General features: G+C 40.9%; 1 protein-coding gene across 5 annotated transcripts in view; it reads right to left on the bottom strand.

The window, feature by feature from the left end:
• Positions 1 to 17,865, bottom strand: part of EFCAB11 (EF-hand calcium binding domain 11) — a 161,348-nt gene extending 143,483 nt beyond the window's left edge. For all 5 annotated transcript variants that reach the window (XM_055303585.1, XM_055303586.1, XM_055303584.1 and 2 more), the window contains exons 1-3: positions 17,691 to 17,865; positions 17,058 to 17,153; positions 12,647 to 12,692 (exon numbers count right to left, since the gene is read on the bottom strand). In XM_055303585.1, the coding sequence (XP_055159560.1) occupies positions 12,647 to 12,692; positions 17,058 to 17,153; positions 17,691 to 17,765 (217 nt within the window). In that variant the 5' untranslated portion in view covers positions 17,766 to 17,865. The remainder of the gene's footprint in view (positions 1 to 12,646; positions 12,693 to 17,057; positions 17,154 to 17,690) is intronic.
• Positions 17,866 to 19,356: the final 1,491 nt, after the last annotated feature.

The following is a 19,356-nucleotide window of genomic DNA, read 5'->3' as shown; positions in this document are numbered from 1 at the left end:
CCTTCATGCACGCCAAAATCTCATCAATTAGATAGCATCTAGATTAGCTGAAATTTCTGAATAATATATTTACTGATCTCAGGGTGCCCTAGGAGACCCTTCACAATCTCCTCCAGTCTACCTTTCTGGCCTCTCTAGCAAACTTCCTGAGGCTTCCCCCAGGCAACAGACCCTTTTATACCTTTGGGCACGTTGCCTGGAAGGGCTTCTCCTTTCTCTCCTACTGAAAATTTACATCCCCATCCATATGCAAGTAGTGCATACCTCTTCTTTGAAGTCTTCCCTGGTTTCTCCCAGTTGAGTCCCTTTTTTATGACCTCTGTTCATAACAGATATTTTTTCATCTATTAGGTCCAATAGTAATGATTTGATCATATGTCTACCTGAGAACCTCTGAAGGGAAGCTCTGTATGTGGTTTAAAATTTTATCCCCAGTGTTTAGCATGCCTGGCACATAGTAGGTATGCATTACATGTTTGTTGAATAAGTAAATAGGACGATGTTATTTCCAGTTTTCAGCAAAAAGCACAAAAATGTGTTTTAAATGATCTCATAACTCTGTAAAACTAATATGCCAAAAGGAGGTTACTTTCTCTTCACCTAGCCAGCAAAATAAACCATTATTTTAGAAACCCCTATTTCTCAATCCATATGATACAGTAGAAAACAAAATTCAGAGAAAAAGCTATACATGCATAATATTTGTCCTTTACTTAATCATTCCATCTGATTTAGGGAAATGATAAGAAAAAAAACCAGGATAAATCCATGGTTCAATGCGTGATTCATACACACAGACAAAGGACATTAGTAATATCTTCTAAATTACATATTTAGAAAACCTATTGGTATTTGGAGTTATAAAGTAGGTCTTTATTTCATAATCTTGTGGGATAAAAGGCAAATAAATGTTCTTTAGTTTTTCCTAGGAGGAAATGTGGATTTCAACAGAATTTTTACTACCACTTAAAAAAGACAACAATCTTATAACACAATTAATTCCATATATGTAATCAAGTTCTTTTACACTATTTTCCCACAGGATCATATAACTGATTTTTTAAAGTCCATATTTTAAGAGTCATTAAGTAATATTAAGCCATGTAAACTCATCCCCACTGTTCCCTCCACTCCCCTGCCCTTTAACTTGTCTTAATCTTCCATGGCAACACATACCTAAGTGCAAACCCCTTTTCTAAAAAGGGTAAAGTTTCATTCAGGTTGGCTCTCACGCTGTAGTAGTACAACTACTTTCCAAAGCCAATGCATAATAGTTTGCTATTCCTAAAGCTCTGAAATGCAAAAATATTAATGTAAGGTTTATACATCTTGTTGCTCTATAAGTGGCCTAGAAATACAGTTTCTACTACTAGCTCCACCTGCTGTCACAATATTCAAACCTAAAATTACCTCTTCACAAAGACTTTCAGTAATTCTATTGCCATCAGATTTCATACTCAATAACAAATGCATTTACCTGTGTCTACCCCTGGAGTGAAAGAATATGTTCAGAAAATTTTAATTTCAAATACAGTGTTGGGTCTCCTGTGTACATTGTTCCATAATAACAGTTTCCTAAATACACTTTATTATAGTCGCACATTGGGATTGTAACACCACCAAGAACTACACAGACCTATGTGTTTATCTGAGTCTATTATTAATCTATCTAGAATCTATCTATCTATCTATCCAGGTGTTTGGATATCACCTGGGTAGTTGGACTCTATCAGTAATTTGCAGACTTTTTTTTTTAAGCTGTAGGAAAGGTGGTTCTTCATAAAACGAGAAAGCCTAATATATAGAGGAAATGAAAGCAGAGCTATTTTGTATGGAGCAAGGTGGCTTCCCCCCCAATTCCCCATTTGGCAGTGCCCCTGGAAGTGCCCCCACAGGACCCAGGATTGGGGACCATGCCTTCAAGACCACTGGGAGCAGTAATCTTTACAAATCCTTCTAGACTCTGCAGGTCTATGCATTTTGTATACCTCTGGTAAACACTTCCATCTTATAAACGACTTTTAGCAAGATGGACCCTTTCCACATTCTATAACAAATACATAGATTTTACATTTTACAAACCATTTAATGTATGTGATATAGATATGCTGTGTATAGAGAAAGACTAGGAATGTTATCTTTTCCATTTTTTGATTTTTAAGTAGTTTCCTAGGAGAATAATCATCTTTTACCACAGGGATAGATATATTCAAAATGTCCAATAAAACCATATACATTTTTTTGCTTGAAAGTTTCATTATGTATTTTTTTGTAGTTCACAAAACCACTGACCCTAAGCTTCAGGGCCAGTGCACACAGAGAAATCCTCCTGAAAATGAAGTCATCTAGTTTCTGGCTATCACAGTGAGCTTAAATTAGAAACTGCAATAAACCTAGGGAGAGTGAAAGAGAAAACAATAAAAATGCCAAGTTATTTAGACTGTAAGTCTAGTCCTCGATTGGGAGGAAAGGGAGGGTTCACATTCATTGTGCTATATATTAATTTTTCCAGAGCTTGAAAATGCCTAAAAAGGAGGTTTTAAAAGGATTAAGTGGCTTTTTAAAAGATAATGCAAGCCTTCTCTAGTTGGAGGAATAAAATTCAGATTATGACTTCTAGAGGCCATGAGGGGAAAAAAGGGACAAAATATGTTCCCATAAAAAGACTATAAGAACAGAAGGCAAAATGTGGTGAGATGTCCCCTATGTTCATTTGTTTTCTTTCTTTTTTTTTTTTAGAGAGAGAGCACAAGTGCCCGGAGGAGGTTGGGGGGATGGCTGATGGAGAGGGCGAGGATCTTAAGCAGGATCCCTGTTGAGCAAGGAGCCCCACTTGATTGAGTAGGGCTTAATCCCTCAATCCTGAGATCACGACCTGAGCCAAAATCAAGGGTAGGATACTTAACCTACTGAGCCACCCAGGAGCTCCTATCTGTTTTGTTTCTCGGGCAGGGGGGCGGGGCAGAGAGACAAATCATCCAACAGACCCTTAATTATACAGAGAGAACAAACTGAAGGCTGATGGAGAGAGGTAGGCTGGGAGGATGGGCTAGATAGGTGATGGGGATTAAGGAGGGCACTTGTTCTGTGTCAGTGATGAATCACTAAACACCACTCTTGAAACTAACATTGCACTGTATGTTAACTAACTAGAATTTACATAAAAACTTGAAACAAACAAAAACAATGGTGAGCTGCCACAGTAGGATGGTTAAGTAAATTCAGAGGACTAACATTTTCTTCGGGCTTCCTGAATGAGAGTAGGGGAATAAAGAGAAAAGAATCTACCTTAATGGAAGAAATCAAGTTTTACTATATCATTGGGAGGAAAATGAAAAGGAAGAGTAAAAACAGGTTATAAGAGAATAGAGAAATCTGAACCAATAAAACCATACTTCTATCAAACATGGACAGGAATCATTACTTTTTTTATTATGTACATCTCCTGCTCATAAACCTTCCAAGGTTCCTCCTCCCTTTCATAGTGCAAAGTCCTATGAAAAAAGGACAATAAATGTTCTTCTGGAACAGAAGATATCTTCTTCTGGAATTTAAAGCTTCACTATTCCTCCTAGGCATAGAGGTCTTCAATTCCCCCTTCTTGACACGCCTTCCATCAGGGTAGCTCACTCTGCCGAACACAACTCCTTTATAGTTAAGCACTATGCTCCATGCTGGTGCAAGAGGTAAAAGTATTCTAAGGGGGTGGTCTCATTTATGGTAGGACTCATTACTAACAGTATGACACCGGATAGTTTTGGATATGCAATTCTGGGGTGCCTGGCAGGGAAGAGGGGGTCTTGGAAGCAGAAATCTGGGAGAGGTCTCAGCCTCTGAGGGTGGGAGATAGGGTGAGAGATAAAGCCCTTCTCTGTACTGGTAGCAAATACCTCAGCATTTGACAGGACATTTGACGTTTATGTGAACATGGAGCATGCCGGGTAGGTAATTCATGCTGAGTTCTGCTTCCACACTGGCAAGGGCAAAGCACAGTGAACACCAGGAGCAAGGGCCAAGTGCACAGATGGCATCTGCATTCATTCATTTCACTAAGTCTTCTGCTTTGAGTTTCCACCTTTGCAAATCCCAGCCATCCTGCCCCATCCAGCGCCAGCCCGCACCTCCCGTCTTCCTCCTCTTATCTCTTAGAAGTTTGCTTGTCCACAGTAATTATTTGACATTGGCCATGAATGAAGTGATAATACCCTTTTATCCTCCTTATCTTGGGTCAGTATCTGAGTCTCCTAATTCATTCCTACCCTACAATGACTCTTACTCAGCATCCTCTAAATGCATAATGAAATAAATTAATTTACAGGTGAACATCTATAGGTGAACAATACTGCAGAATGGTCCTATGATGATGATTTCTAGATAAGGTAAGCATTATGTGTGTACATTTCCTGATCACAGAAAAGAGCTAAAGTCAAACAAGTGAAACCTTACTAAACCTGCTGTATTGACCCTAGTTCCTTCTGTAGGAGCCCCAAGCAAGAAAACATATGCAACAACAAAAAAAGAGTGTTTATAGTAAAACTTAAAACACTAGAAAATGGACATTTAGATTTAAAATTAGGAAAACAATATATATCAACTATTGGGCTCAAGACAACTCAGATGAGACAGTAATAAATAAGTATACAAGCCAATTGGCCATTAAGCTCTACCACAAATTATTTTCCAATTGAACTCATATTGGAGTCAAACAGTTCATAATCACCATTATGATGAGTCAATCTCTTTGATTTTTCTATTGTTTAAGTTGAAGGTTAAAAGTAAATTCCTGGAAAGCTTTTTCTGCTCTAAGTATGCAAGTGAAATATGTTCCTTGTTTTCAAAGGGTAATACAAAAACAGGAAGGAAAAAAAAAAAAGCTTAATCTAATTACCTAGTGAAAAGAAAATTTAGAAGTACTTTGTTTTTTTCCCCTATGCATATTTTATTTGGATCCAGGATGAAAACACCCCAACAGCCATGGAGGATTCAGTGGGGTAATACTCATGCCATATTTCTTATTCGTGGTACTTGACATACTAAGCAAAAGTCCCATAAATCTTATTTGTTGTTATTTGTATAAAATGCTCAACAACAAAATAAATAAATAAAATGCTCAACAGTTTATCACACGATGAAGTCAAATCATTGGCTATCACATGTTGCCCTTCATGGGACTGCTGAGACATGTTTGGCATTAAACCACTGGCCTGCAATGAAGAAACTTTAAGGAAGAGCCTTACAAAATTCACTAGGGCATTTTACTGAATAGTTTGTGAACATCAATGTACACTCATCAGTCTCTCCTCCATGTGACATCGTGAAAGAAATATCCTGTATCAGGGAAAACTGTCTCTCTAGAGAAGACGTTTCTATTGCATGGACACTGATCACTGGATTGTCAATCCCTATTTGTTTTGGAGTTTAGGTAGCTCAGAACCAGATCTGACATCAACCTCTAGCAATGGTGGAGAACCTTCCGTGTCCTGATCCACTCCTGATTTCAACTCATTGATGAAGTTCCTGGGGGAGTGAACACTGGCCTCAGCTCTGTCACAGTGACCCTTGGCACTATTAAAATCAAGGGAAGAAGGGGCGCCTGATTGGCTCAGTCAGTTAAGCATCTGCCTTCAGCTCAAGTCATGATCCCAGGGTCCTGGAATCAACCCCACATAGGTCTCCCTATTCAGCAGGGAGCCTGCTTCTCCCTCTGCCCCTCCCCCTGCTTGTGCTGTCAAATAAATAAAATCTTTAAAAAAATTTTAAAAATCAAGGGAAGGTTTATCAAATGGTTGAGAAGTTTGGAGAGCAGACCACTGTGGTCTATTTAGCTAGCTATGCCAGCCTAACTTGACCTGAGTTTCAGAATGTTTTTAACTTATAAAATGAGGATAATTTTGATAGCACAGAGTCATATTAACTTTAACAATTTATGCATAGTGCTCATCATGGAGTCTGCACATGGAAAGCTTTCAGAAAGTCACAGCTGAAATTATTATAATATTTTAACACATGTAGATTTATTTTGTAAACAAATAAAGAACCATCAAATGCCAGGGTTGAGATATTTTATTATTCCTTTCTAGAGCCTAATTTCCTCATTTAAAGAAGGGAACAAATAAGTTTTCTAGGTCTCTTCTAGTTGCAACCTCCTTTTGTTCTCTATACTTCGAGAAGGTAGGAACTGCATCACAGAGAACAACGGCTATAAGGAAATACAACCCTCTCAACAGAGTAGCAATAGTATATGTTAGAACCACCCCAACAGTGATCTGCTGCTTCTTAAACAAGAGGCTTGATTTTTTTTTTTATCTTCCATTAATATAATTCCTTGCTCCTGGTACCCAAACAGTTTTTGCTGATACTTGCTTGTTAGATTACAGGCATTAAAAATGCCTTCTTGACAATTATTACATGGTTTCACACATATGGGGAATATAAGAAATAGTGAAAGGGATTATAGGGGAGAGGGAAAATGAGCGGGGAAAAATTAGAGACGGCGACAAAACATGAGAGACTCCTAACTCTGGGAAACTAACAAGGGGAAGTGGAAGGGGAGATGGGTGAGGGATGGGGTGACTGGGTGACCGGCACTGAGGAAGGCACTTGACGGGATGAGCACTGGGAGTTATACTATATGTTGGCAAATTGAACTTCAATAAAATATATATATATATAAAATATATACACATATATAATTTAAAATGCCTTCTTGCTACTTCTTCTGGCTGCCCTCATACTCTCCCAATATGCCTTTCCTGGAGACCTTCTACTCTTGCTTCCAATGGCTTTGACTTAACTTTCACTCTTATTTTTTACAAGGAAAATCTACAGAAACAACCTGCCTTTGAGAGAGACCAGAGCTCCTGGGAAGTAGGACCTGGGCACCCAGGTTTAGGTACTGTGTGAAGTATGTGCTTGGTCAAGACTCTGCCAAGTCAGGATCAATCCAGGATATGAGAATGGACCTCACTAGGAAGCTGGGCAGCAAATGGCCTACACAGAGAATCTTTTAGGGTGGCATGCTAGAGAGCTGGTATGACTTGTCTGGACGTACGAAGAGCCACATCTAGCTAGAGAACTCCCAAGTCAAGGCTACCAAGGAGAACTTTGGAAAAATAGTATTGCCTGGATAAATAGATTCCAGAAAGCCATGGCCAACATTTCAGTTCTTCAAGATCAAAACATTAAGGAGAGAAATAAGATATTTGACAAAACATTTAAACCGTGTATAAAACCTCTCCCTGCAAGAAAATTAACTTGTAAAAGGTGACTCATGTATGGAAAGGGTGAAAAGAAGGAGCTGATGGTCTGAAATTAGTTCAGGAGTGAAGAGTTCTAATAGAAAAAAATTACGGTAGCAGCAATCAAGAGTTTGGTAGTGATTTCCTGCTAGGATGACTTTTTGACTTTTTCTTCTGGGTATTTGTGGTCTTGAGTCTTCCTTTCAAAGGAAAACAAATTAAAGCTAGTTGGAAAGGTAGTACTGTGACTTTAAAGTCTAACCTTAAAGGAAGTGATAATCTGGGAAGGCTAACCTGCCAATGATATGGAGACCAGAAGAGGAAGGAGGAAAGAAAAAAGAAGAAAGAAAAGAGAAAAAAAAAAAAAGAGGGAGGGAGAAGACTGGAAACCTGTAGACTGAGAGATCTTTCACACTAATTTTGGAGCAAGGCTCTAAGTACCTACACTGTGGTCTCTTTCCTCCCCTTATCTTCCCCTGAATTTCTCAGAGGACTAAGTTACTTTGTAACCTTTTGAAATATACCTTAAAATTAATTATTAGGAAAAGATGCTGTGAAAAGAAGCATCTTCACGATTTGACTGAGAAACGGATGTGAGAATAGACATAATATCCTTGATATTAAACGCAGAAAAATGCATACAGGAGCAGGTCCAGAAGTGTATCCTCAAAGTGAGAAAGGCCTCATAGGAAAGACTATTTTTACTATCAAAAAATTCCAGTTGTGAAGCCAATTCTTAGACCATAAGGAGTTTGAGAAAATGTTCCCTAATAAGGTAGTCTTCATTATATATGAAAGGACTCTGGCATGGGCAAGACTATCTAAATGCAGTGAATGTCCAGAAACTCTTATCTAAAACAAAAAGCTCTAATGGACATGATACTAGTATCAAAAGGAAGCTCTGTGACTCCCACGAATGTAAGAAATATTTTTAATTTTTTTTTCAAAGATTTTTTGTATTTGAGAGAGAGCATGTGAGAGACAGAGACAGAATGCACAAGCAGAAGGAGAAGCCAACTCTCCGCTGTGCAGGGAGCATGAAGTGGGGATCAAACCCAGGACCCGGGGATCATGACCTGAGCTGAAGGCAGACACTTAACTGACTGAGCCACCCAGGTGTCTCATGAGAAATATTTCTATGTGAAGTCGAAGCTCAAGAAATAGATAATTCACAAAGGAAATTATGTAATTTTCACAAACATATCTTTAGCTAAAAGTCAAAGCGAGTCTCTCAAACATCAGAAATATATATACATATATCTTTCTTTCATTCATTCATTCATTCATCATTAATGGGAGGAGACTAACAATGGCATACATGGAGCAGCCTTTTGCCAGACATCAGTTCTCTTTATATCAGAGCATGCACACATAAGAGAAACCTTTAGAAGGTAATAAAGGTAGAAAACCTTCTGCCAGAATTTACCCTTCAAATTACCCATACAGGAGAGAAATCACATGAATATAACACAGGCAGGGAAATCTTTTCATGAAGTCTTATTAAGCATGAGATAATACACAGTGCGGGGCGGGCGGGGGGGGGTGTCTTATGATATTGAATGTAGAAGTTCTCTCAGAGTCAATCTTGGGTCTACATCAGAGAATTCACTATACCTATAAAGAACATGGGTAACCTTTCTTCCAGAAGAACACCTCTTTGGACATCAAAGAACTGGCTGAAAGAAAACCTTCTGTGTGAAGGCAAATCCTTAATTCAGAATCAGAGAACACACATTAGGGAGATCTATGAAAATAATGAATGATCTGAGAGTGCCTCTAGCAGCGGTCACACTTGCTATATCAGAAAAGTCAAAAAATGAAGCAGTGCTGGGTGTATAATGTGTGGGGAATACCTTCACCCAGACAGAATCACTCACTGTCAGGTGACTGTTATGGAGAGAAACCCTATCAACTCAAAAAATGTGGGAAACCCTTCTGCCAGAAGGCAGGAATCTTTTAGATTAGAAAATCACATAGAAACCCACAGAAAAAAATGCAAGGAAGGCATCATCAAGAAGTTACAACTAACTGAACATTACATAAATAATATTTGAATAGTCTGAAAGCACAAAGATTTTATAAGAAATGAATAACCTGGAGAAAGCGCATCAAGTTAGGAAGTTTGTCAAAAACGCATTCTCTTGCTAATAATCGTATTCTAAGAGTCATTGTTCATAAGTGATTCCAGACCTTGAATACAAAAAAGCAATCCAGTAAACTCCTTTGCAAATCTAACATTTATAAATAAAGATTTTTAGGGCCGCCTGGCTGGCTCAATCAGAAAAGCATGTGACTCTTAATCTCCAGGTCATGAGTTCAAGCCCCACGGGGGGAATAGAGATTACTCAAATAAATAAGACTTTAAAAATAAAAGGTTTTTATTTTTTTTTTATTTTTTTTTAAATTTATTTATGATAGTCACACACACACACAGAGAGAGAGAGAGAGAGAGAGAGAGAGAGAGAGAGAGAGAGAGGCAGAGACACAGGCAGAGGGAGAAGCAGGCTCCATGCACCGGGAGCCCGACATGGGATTCGATCCCGGGTCTCCAGGATCGCACCCTGGGCCAAAGGCAGGCGCCAAACCGCTGCACCACCCAGGGATCCCAAAAGATTTTTAAAAAGAAAGAAAAAGCCACACTGGTCAGAAACCCAGGAGCCAGCTTGAGGAAGCACTCAGTGGCCAAGTCTGTGACAAAGTGAAAACTAAAATAACTATAACTAATAGAATGTAAATTACTAAAAGCATACAGCTCATGGGTCCATGCTGATAATAAATAGAGTGATCAAGAAGGGGAGGTTTCTTGCCTATAGCCAAGGGCTCCCTGGAAGAAGCACCAGGCAGGGTGCTTGTATGGCGCAGCCAGCATCCAACTCTTGGTTTTTGGCTCAGGTCATGATTTCAGGATCTTGTGAAGCCATGTCGGGCTTCATGCTCAGTGGGGAGTCAGCTTGAGATTCTCTCTCCCCCTTCCTCTGCCCCTCCCACTCGTGTGCTCTCTTTCTTTCTCACTCAAGTAAATAAATAAATCTTTTAGGGGGAAAAATAAGGAAGCAGCTCTGGGATTAGAAAAACCATTACTTTACAACTATAATGGCAAAAGCTGGGTCAGACAAGAATCATAGTCACCAAATCTAGGGGGAAATTTTGATGAGAAGCAAAGTATGTGCAACATCTTCAATGTGTCTCCACAGACTGCTTGTTTGTTGCGGAGGAAGAAGAGATAAACAGAATACAATGGAGAACTTGAACAACATCTTGACCAATGATAAAAATTACTATCATCGATGAGAGAGACATGGACATTGTGTGCCTCCAGAAGTGGCATCAGAGAGGGACAGATCACCTAAATGGCATTCTGGCTCAGGATGCTTAACTTTGACCTAATTACAGAGAAACACCAGGCAAACACCAAATAAGGACTATTCTCAAAATAAATAAATAAATAAATAATAATAATAATAATAATAATAATAATAATAATAATAATGGTTAGGCTATTTCCTCAAAAATAACAATGTTATAAAAAGGCAAAAAAGTCTACAAAAATGTTCCAGATTAAAGGATGCTAAGGAGACGTGGCATCAAAGACTAATTCCTGTATTAAATGAGGAACAATGTTACTAAGGACACTATCGGATCAAGTGACAACACTGGAAAATAAACAGTAAATTAGATAAAGATATACTATCAATTTAAGTTTATGAAGTTGGTAAGTGTGCTATGTTTTAGGTTCAGAGCAGCGAGAGGAAGAGGTGGTGATAGGAGGGGCCCAAGGGGTAAGATGTTAACAATAAGTGCACTTGGGTAAAGAGTATACAGTACTCTTTACCGTTCTCAGTACTATTTTTATTTTGCAACTTTTTTTTTTTAAGATTTTATTTATTTATTCATGAGAGACATAGAAAGAGAGAGAGAGAGGCAGAGACCCAGGCAGAGGGAGAAGGAGGCTCCCTGCAGGGAGCCCGATGTGGGACTTGATCCCGGGTCTCCAGGATCAGGCCCTGGGCAGAAGGGAGGCCCTAAACTGCTGAACCACCCGGGCTGTCCTATTTTGCAACTTTCTGTAAGCTTTATTTCCCCCCAAAAAAGGTAATTTTTAAAAAGCCAATCTAGGGATCCCTGGGTGGCACAGCGGTTTGGCGCCTGCCTTTGGCGCAGGGCATGATCCTGGAGACCTGGGATCGAATCCCACGTCAGGCTCCCGGTGCGTGGAGCCTGCTTTTCCCTCTGCCTGTGTCTCTGCCTCTCTCTGTGTGTGTGTGACTATAATAAATTAAAAAAAAAAAAAAAGAATTAAAAATTAAAAATAAAAAGTCAATCTAGCACGTTCTATCTCCAAAAACAACAGCACCCTAAGTTCAGACACATCTTCATGTACAAAAACAAAAACAAAACAAACAAAACTGCTCTAGACCCCAGCTGCTCTGGACCAACTGAAAGACTTTTCTCCCACTCGGGCCTGGCCTCTGCTTCATCAACACTCAAGTTTGTTTTTTTTTTTTTTAATTTTCGTTTATTTATGATAGTCACAGAGAGAGAGAGGCAGAGACACAGGCAGAAGGAGAAGCAGGCTCCATGCACCGGGAGCCCAACGTGGGATTCGATCCCGGGTCTCCAGGATCGCGCCCTGGGCCAAAGGCAGGCGCCAAACCGCTGTGCCACCCAGGGATCCCTTCATCAATACTCAAAGTGCTGTCTCCAAACTCAGCAAACACAGCTTGGTCACCAACTCCAATGGATACTCTTCTGTTAGTACCTACCTGACCTTTCAACACTGACCACATCCTCTTCCTTGGAATAATCTACTTCTCACTTTTGATCAGATACCCTTGATTTTCCTCCTGCCCATCCACCCCCTCTAAATCTTCTGCCATTTCCTAACTCCCTGACTTCTCAAGATCCCATTTCCTAAGGTTTTCATTTCACTCTATCTTGCTAGGTGGTCTCATCCATCTCCTTGGCTTCAAAAACCATCTATATGCCAATGAATCCCAAATTTATTTCTCTGGCCCGCAGCTTTCCTCTGAATTCTCTATTCATGCAGCCCGAGTGCCCTGACATCACTGATCGAAACTTTTCAAACTTAACATACTCAAAAGTGAACTCTGGGTCTCCCCCAACCCCATACCTTTTCCCCCAGTCTTCCCATTGCAGGGGATGCCACTTCCGTTCATCTAAGTCAGAAAATCTCCATCATCAGTTGAGTGTTGACATCACAAGCAATGTTTTTTCTTTATACCTTTCAATGGTTTAAAACTTCCTTACAATAAACATACATACTTATGAATACATTAAAGGACCAAAAACTATTCTTTGAAACAGAACAAAGATGTGCTTTATAATCTCTATTTTTATTAATTTTAGCTTTATGAATATCTAAAAATTAATATTAACTTTCATATTACCGGAAGTGTTTGGATTTACTGAAGACATCACGGAATCAGCTTCTATCTAGAAAAGAAAAAAGAAAAGCACATATAATTTCATCAAATGTTTTCACAGTGCGAATTCTTAATTCTTGGGGTGTGGGGAAGGATTGTATTTTATGAGAAACCAACTCTCTTGAGTTCAGCAGACAAGTAACATCACAGGACAGCTGTAATAATCATTTTATTCTTCCATTGATATCTGGGGTGGGGGGATAGGTTAGATACATGATGGGGATTAGGGAGGGCACTTGTGATGAGCACTGGGTGTTGTATGGAACTGTTGAATCACTATATTGTACACCTGCAACATACTGCATGTTAACTAATTGGGATTTATTTTTTTAAAAGGGGAAATCAGTTTTATTTTTTAAGTTTTAAATTATTTATTTATTTATTCATGAGAGACACAGAGAGAGACACAGGCAGAGGGAGAAGCAGGCTCCATGCAGGGAGCCCGATGCGGGACTCGATCCTGGGACTCCAGGATCACGCCCTGGGCTGAAGGCAGGCGCCAAACTGCTGAGCCACCCAGGTATCCCCAACTAATTGGGATTTAAATAATCTTAGGGGCAGCTTGGGTGGCTCAACTCTAATGGCCCCCAAACAATTTAAACATATATAATCAACTTGGCTGTCATATATGCAGCATAATCTAAAAGATAACCTATTTTAGACAAATACAAGGATTATTACAATGAGCTTGATGGCTTTAACTTTTTTCCTGATAATAAAAGTAATGTGATGTAGAAAACATGAAATATATTTTAAAAATCACGAACACTTTTAAAAACAGCAATCCAATGAAAACCACTATTAACATCTTGGCCTAGTCTGCATTTTCCCCTCTATGCCTTTTTAAAGATATTTCAGAACACATCCTAGATAAGGTTCAGGAAACTTTCACTATATATTAAAATATAAGCACTTTCCTATAGTTACAAGGGCATTATAAACATTATGGAATTAGAACCTTGACAACACCTGGCACGGGTTTTTGACCTTGGATTCCAGGCCTTGCACTTTCCTGGTTTCTCTCGCCCATGCCAGGGGGTTCGCATCGCATCTTCTTCCTGGAACCTGCCTACCCTGAAATGTTGGTACCCCTGCCCGCCCCCACCCCACCCCCTGTGGAGTACTCTTTAGCACTCTGCATCCTGTTTTCTGCCAATGCCACTCAGTCTCATGTTCTGAACCACCACTTGTAACCGAGGAGTCCTCAATCTGTCTCTAGCCCTTACCTCTCAATTCCTTGTGTGGTTCCAGATTCCTGCATTTACAAGGGATGGCAGATCTTTCCACCAGAACCTCAACACCAGCACAGTATTTAATGAGTGAATTCACTTGGCATGTTCACAGCCTCCTCAAATTTCATGTGCCCTGAACTAAACTCACTGACTTTCCCCAAGCCTACTCCTTAGTTTTAATGCCACTTAGTGGCATTACTATTGCTCCAGCCCTGGTTTCACACCCCTCTCGAGGGCCAACCACATCTAATCAGCAGGGCATAGCATCTCCCTACACCACAAAGTGCTTCCAGACACTTCATATGAGGAATCTAGCTAGCTCTTCTAGTCTAAGTGACATCTGGACTGCTTCACAATAGAGGCTGTTTTATTCATCTTTATATCACTAGCAACTAGCAAGTGTTCATTTTATTAAATAGGAAGTAAACAATTGCATGAATGCATAAATATTTATTACATGTTGTGCATGCAGTAAATATTTTATTTGCTCAAAAGCAATATTCAAAAATATAACCCCAGGGGCACCTGGCTGGCTCAGTTGGTGGAGCATGCAGCTCTTGATCTTGGGGTTGTGAGTTCAAGCCTCATGTTGGATGTAGAGATTACTGAAAAATAAAATCTTTAGGGGCACCTGGGTGGCTTAGTCTGTTAAGTGTCTGCCTTCAGCTCAGGTCATGGATCCAGGAGTCCTGGAATCAAACCCCGCATCAGGGTCCCTGCTTGGCAGGGAGTTTGCTTCTCCCTCTGCCCCTTACCTTGCTCATGTGCACATTCTCTCTCAAATAAATAAAATCTTAAAAAAAAATAAAATAAAATCTTTAAAAATATATTTAAAAAAAACAAACTTCAACCTAATATAAAGGTAACAATCTGTTACATTTCACAGAGGGTTATATTATCATTTTTTAAAGATTTTTTATTTATTTATTTATGATAGAGAGAGCGAGAGAGAGAGAATGAGAGGCAGAGACACAGGAGGGAGAAGCAGGCTCCAAACCGGGAGCCCGATGTGGGACTCAATCCCGGGACTCCAGGATTGCGGCCTGGGCCAAAGGCAGGCGCTAAACCGCTGAGCCACCAGGGATCCCCTATACATTGTCATTTAACACAAGTTATTATACAAATGACTAACAGATGTACAGATGATTTGGTATCACTTTATTGTTTAGTGATCTGCAATCAATAGACATTTGATTAAAAAAATGAAACCCGAAACCTCAGCCAGGTAGGAAAATAAAAGTAAAAATTTGTTAAATTTCATGGATTGTACACATGTGTTACCATATCACTATACTTATCATTCAGTTCCTCGCTTATATTCTAAAATTAAAGCCAATTAAGTAGTTTCAAGGGTGATAAAAGCAGAATGAAACCAGCCATCTTTCCAGCTGAACACAGGTTAAATATAGTGCTTCAAAAGCTGGGACCATTTAGCTGACCTGCTTTGGAATTCTAGCTGAAATGACTGCAGGTGAATAGAAGAGCTGCAATTTCTAGGAGTCAGCCCTACTTCTCTGAGCTCCATAATCAGCCTACCCTCCATAATCAGTTCATGGGACCAATCTGTGTCAATAAAATGTATTTATCGTGAAGTGGTGATGCATTTAAGCATAATGAGGAACAGAGAAGTGAGACATCACGTGGTCCCTACCTTTGCTGGGCTTGCAATCTGAGAAGCAGAGCCCGGTGGTGAGGTCAGGCCAAAGTGATTGCTAAGCTGTTTGGTTTAAGGAGGACAGAGGGAGGGCATTCCAGGCACAGCCCTCTGTTTAAAGGCCACAACTGAATTTCTTAAAGCTGGACAAGATCTTGTCTTTGATTAATTCCAGTTCAGCATCTTAACAAGAAGAATCCATCTCTAGAATCAATGTAACAGGCACCTGGGTGGCTGTCAGTTGTGTGCCTTTGGCATGGTCATGGTCCCAAGGAGTCTGCTTGTCCGCCTCCCTCTGCTTCCCCTGCTTATTCTCTCTCTCAAATAAATAAATCCTTTAAAAAAAAAATAGAATCAACGTAATGAAGGAGCAGCCCAATGACAAAGGAGAGCAGGAAATCTGTCCTTCTAAAGCAGGACCTTCCTTGAAGTTCAGCTCATTAGTGAATCAGCACAAACTTTCCTGAAGAGTAGCACCCCTAACAAAATTTAAATGTACCTAGTAATTGTACTTCCAGGAATTTATTCCACAGATATACAACCACAAGTACAGATATACATATAAAAGGATGCTCATCGCAAGGATGTTTGTAGGAATGAAAAATAATGAAGGCAATCTAAATGACCAAAGACAGGAAACTGGCTACAGAGAATACTATGCGACTACTTTTTTATTTTATTTATTTATTTATTTATTTATTTATTTATTTATTTATTTATTTATTTATTTATTTATTGGGACTACTTTTTAAAACATGGTGGTGTATTTACGTTCACTGTTAAGTGAAAATAAGCAAAATAAGACATACTATGTACCCACTTATGGGTTTTTAAAAAAGATTCTATTTATTTAGCTGAGAGAGAGGAGGAGCAGCAGCAGAGGGAAAAAGAGAAGGAGGCTCCCTACTGAGCAGAGGCCGATGTGGGGTCCTGGGATCATGACCTGAGCCAAAGGCAGACACTTAACCAACTGAGCCAGCGAGGTGCCCCCCACCTATGTTCTTAATAGAATGCTAGGCACGTCTGTTATACATCAAAAATTTTGGAATGACACACACACACCAAAAAAACCTGTTAATAATGGTAGCCCCTAAGGAGCAGGACTCTTTGACAGCAAAGGAGGGGATTTTACATTCAACTTTATACTTTTTCCAGACTGTTGGATTTTTTTGCATAAGTAACCATGTTAGTTTTATAATTCAAATGAATCCCCCCCCCCGCGTTACCAATACCCCCTCCCCAGTCTTCCCTCTAGACTCCCTAGCATCTTGTTTTTATTATAAGCCTGGTGGTGACATAAGCTCCAAGAACTCGACCTCATCCCTGAGTTAGGCTCTTAAGAACGGTAAAAAATCCAGCACTGGACACACCTCTGAAATCGCTCTGAGAGGCAGTGATTTTTAAACACCCTAAAGAAGCCACAGCACTTAGAATCCACCCACTCCTGTACCGTCTGCCCCACTCCCAAATAGATGAAGAAAAGTTCTACCTTGGAGGGCTTGTACCCAAACAGCATTACAACGGCAACTTTAAAGTCCTCTCTGCTTAGATAGCCTTTGTTATCTTCATCGCACGCTTTAAATACCTAAAGAACATCAAAATACCTTCAGTTAGACCGACGCCCGTTTGTTCTATTCCTCGTTTATATTAAATTTAGACCTCCAACATCTAAACCTCAGCTGAGCAGGGGGGCTTGGAAGTGGGAGTTGCATCATCCTAATTTTACTCCTTCTTGAAGAACTCTTAAATGTGCCATCATTTACTCCCCTCCGAAATGTGCAAACGACTTAATGGCCAGACTAACGCAAACTAATTCCTTTAAACCACAGGGATAAATTCTACCTAAAATCCTGTCCTAGAATTAGGAAGGGGAGACAGATAAGAAGGTTGGGGGGTTATTACTAATGAACGAGGTAGCGGGGAAAAGAAGGAACTTGGAAGCAGCCAGAACACCGGACAGGGAGCGAGGAGCCTTGCAGCCCTCGGCTCAGTTATTATCCATGGGCCTCTGCAAGGAGGCTCCGGTCCTCGTCGGTGCAACCAAGCCGAGCGAGACCCAGGCGGGAAAGGATGGGAGCCCTGGGTCAAGTTCGAGTCTCGGAATAAGCCTCCGGACACCTACTTCCACCCACTTCTTATGTTCGGAGGGGCTGGCTTCCCAGGTCCGTGGCCGGGCCCCGGGCCCGGAGAAAAACATCGCGACCACCAAACCGACTCGGGACCGGAGAGCCCGAGACCTCCGCGGCCAGATCCCGGGAGCATCAGACCTCTGGCCACGCTCACCGCAGCTAAGGAAGCTGAACTTAGCCGGGCAAATCCAACGTCTCCTCCTATTGGACGGCCTGCCGGCCACTGGCGTTGATCCCGCGATTCTATTGGCCAGAGGCTTTAGGCCCGTTTCCTAGGAACAGCCTATAGCGGAGAGGCTCCTGGGCCCGCCCCCAGCCTTGGCACCGCCCTTCTCATCCCCTTAACTCCTAGCGCTCCGCTGGGGGAACCGGCTCACCTAGGTCCTGCCTCAGGGTCTCTTGCAAGGTTCCTTCCATCTTCCTGCCCGCCCCCGCCCCCCCGACCTTGCAATAAGTTACTTGAGTAATTTTTTTTTTATCTCTGACACTGTGCTAAACATGATAGGAAACACAAGTGTGGACAAAGCATAAAAAGACCCAAAGAGCCAAGTCCAGGATTCACCTGCTTATCAGCAAGTCACTGGGGTCGAGCCCTCCAGGGTAGTTACCCTGTTTGTCTTCCCATAACCCTGCAAGCAGCAGACTTTCAGCAAACGTACCAAGTCCTTCGAACTTCTCTGACGTGGGAAACAAAGCCAGAAGGCAATGTAAATAAAATGAAATGTTCTCATAACCTGCCGCCCATGGACAATTATTTGATGCAGGTAGAGTAAAAGGTTCCTCCAGGAAGCTCCCAAGTGCCTTAATGTTAATGTCTTGCTAGAAGGAAAAACCACCTTAGCCTGACAATACAAGTCCCCCTACACCCCGGGAGTCCTCTTTAGCAAACTTTTGGAAACTTCCTGTTTCTTTATCTCCCCCAACTCCGAAGTATAAAAATCAGTTGCTCCTTAAAGTCCCATGGCAGTAGCTCTTCTCTTCCCTGGTCCTGTCCCATGCCTTAATAAAACCACCTTTTTTGGGGCAGTCCGGGTGGCTCAGCAGCTTAGCACTGCCTTCAGCCCAGGGTGTGACACTGGAGTCCGGGGATCGAGTCCCGCGTCGGGCTCTCTGCGTGGAGCTTGCTCCTCCCTCTGCCTGTGTCTCTGCTTCTCTCTGTGTGTGTCTCTCTCTCATGAATAAATAAAATATTAAAAAAAAAAACACCTTTTTTTGCGCCGAAGGCATCTCAAGAATTCTTCCTTGGCCATCAGCTACAGACCCCAACAATATTTAAAAAAAAAAAAAATCCGTTTACACCAAGTTGTTTCACTAAGTCCTCTAGGAAAGGTGTTTAGTTCGAAAAAAGAAACTCTGCAAATAAATGTCATAAACATTAAAGCCAAGGAACACGGGGAGGGTTCCGTTTTGCAAGAATTTATTTCAGCCCCCTCCCTCTCCAGGCAAACCAGTTAAATGAAAAACACACACGTTTCGCAGGAGAAACAGGCCTTCGCGGTTGAGGGTGATGGGAGCTCATTAACTTTTTTATTTTACAGCAGGTTTTACTAGTTTGCGCCCCCAGCGAGCCCGGCGCCCGGGGATGCAGGTCTCGGCGCACAGCTTGCCTCGAACCTCAGCGAATCCTTTTTAAGTCAATACCGCCTGCCTCGAGCTCCG

The sequence above is a fragment of the Nyctereutes procyonoides genome, unplaced genomic scaffold (assembly GCF_905146905.1).
Source record: "Nyctereutes procyonoides isolate TBG_1078 unplaced genomic scaffold, NYPRO_anot_genome, whole genome shotgun sequence".
In the NCBI taxonomy this organism is placed as follows: Eukaryota; Metazoa; Chordata; class Mammalia; order Carnivora; family Canidae; genus Nyctereutes; species Nyctereutes procyonoides.
Note: the sequence above shows the minus strand (reverse complement) of the source record. Positions and strands in the feature narration are given on the sequence as shown.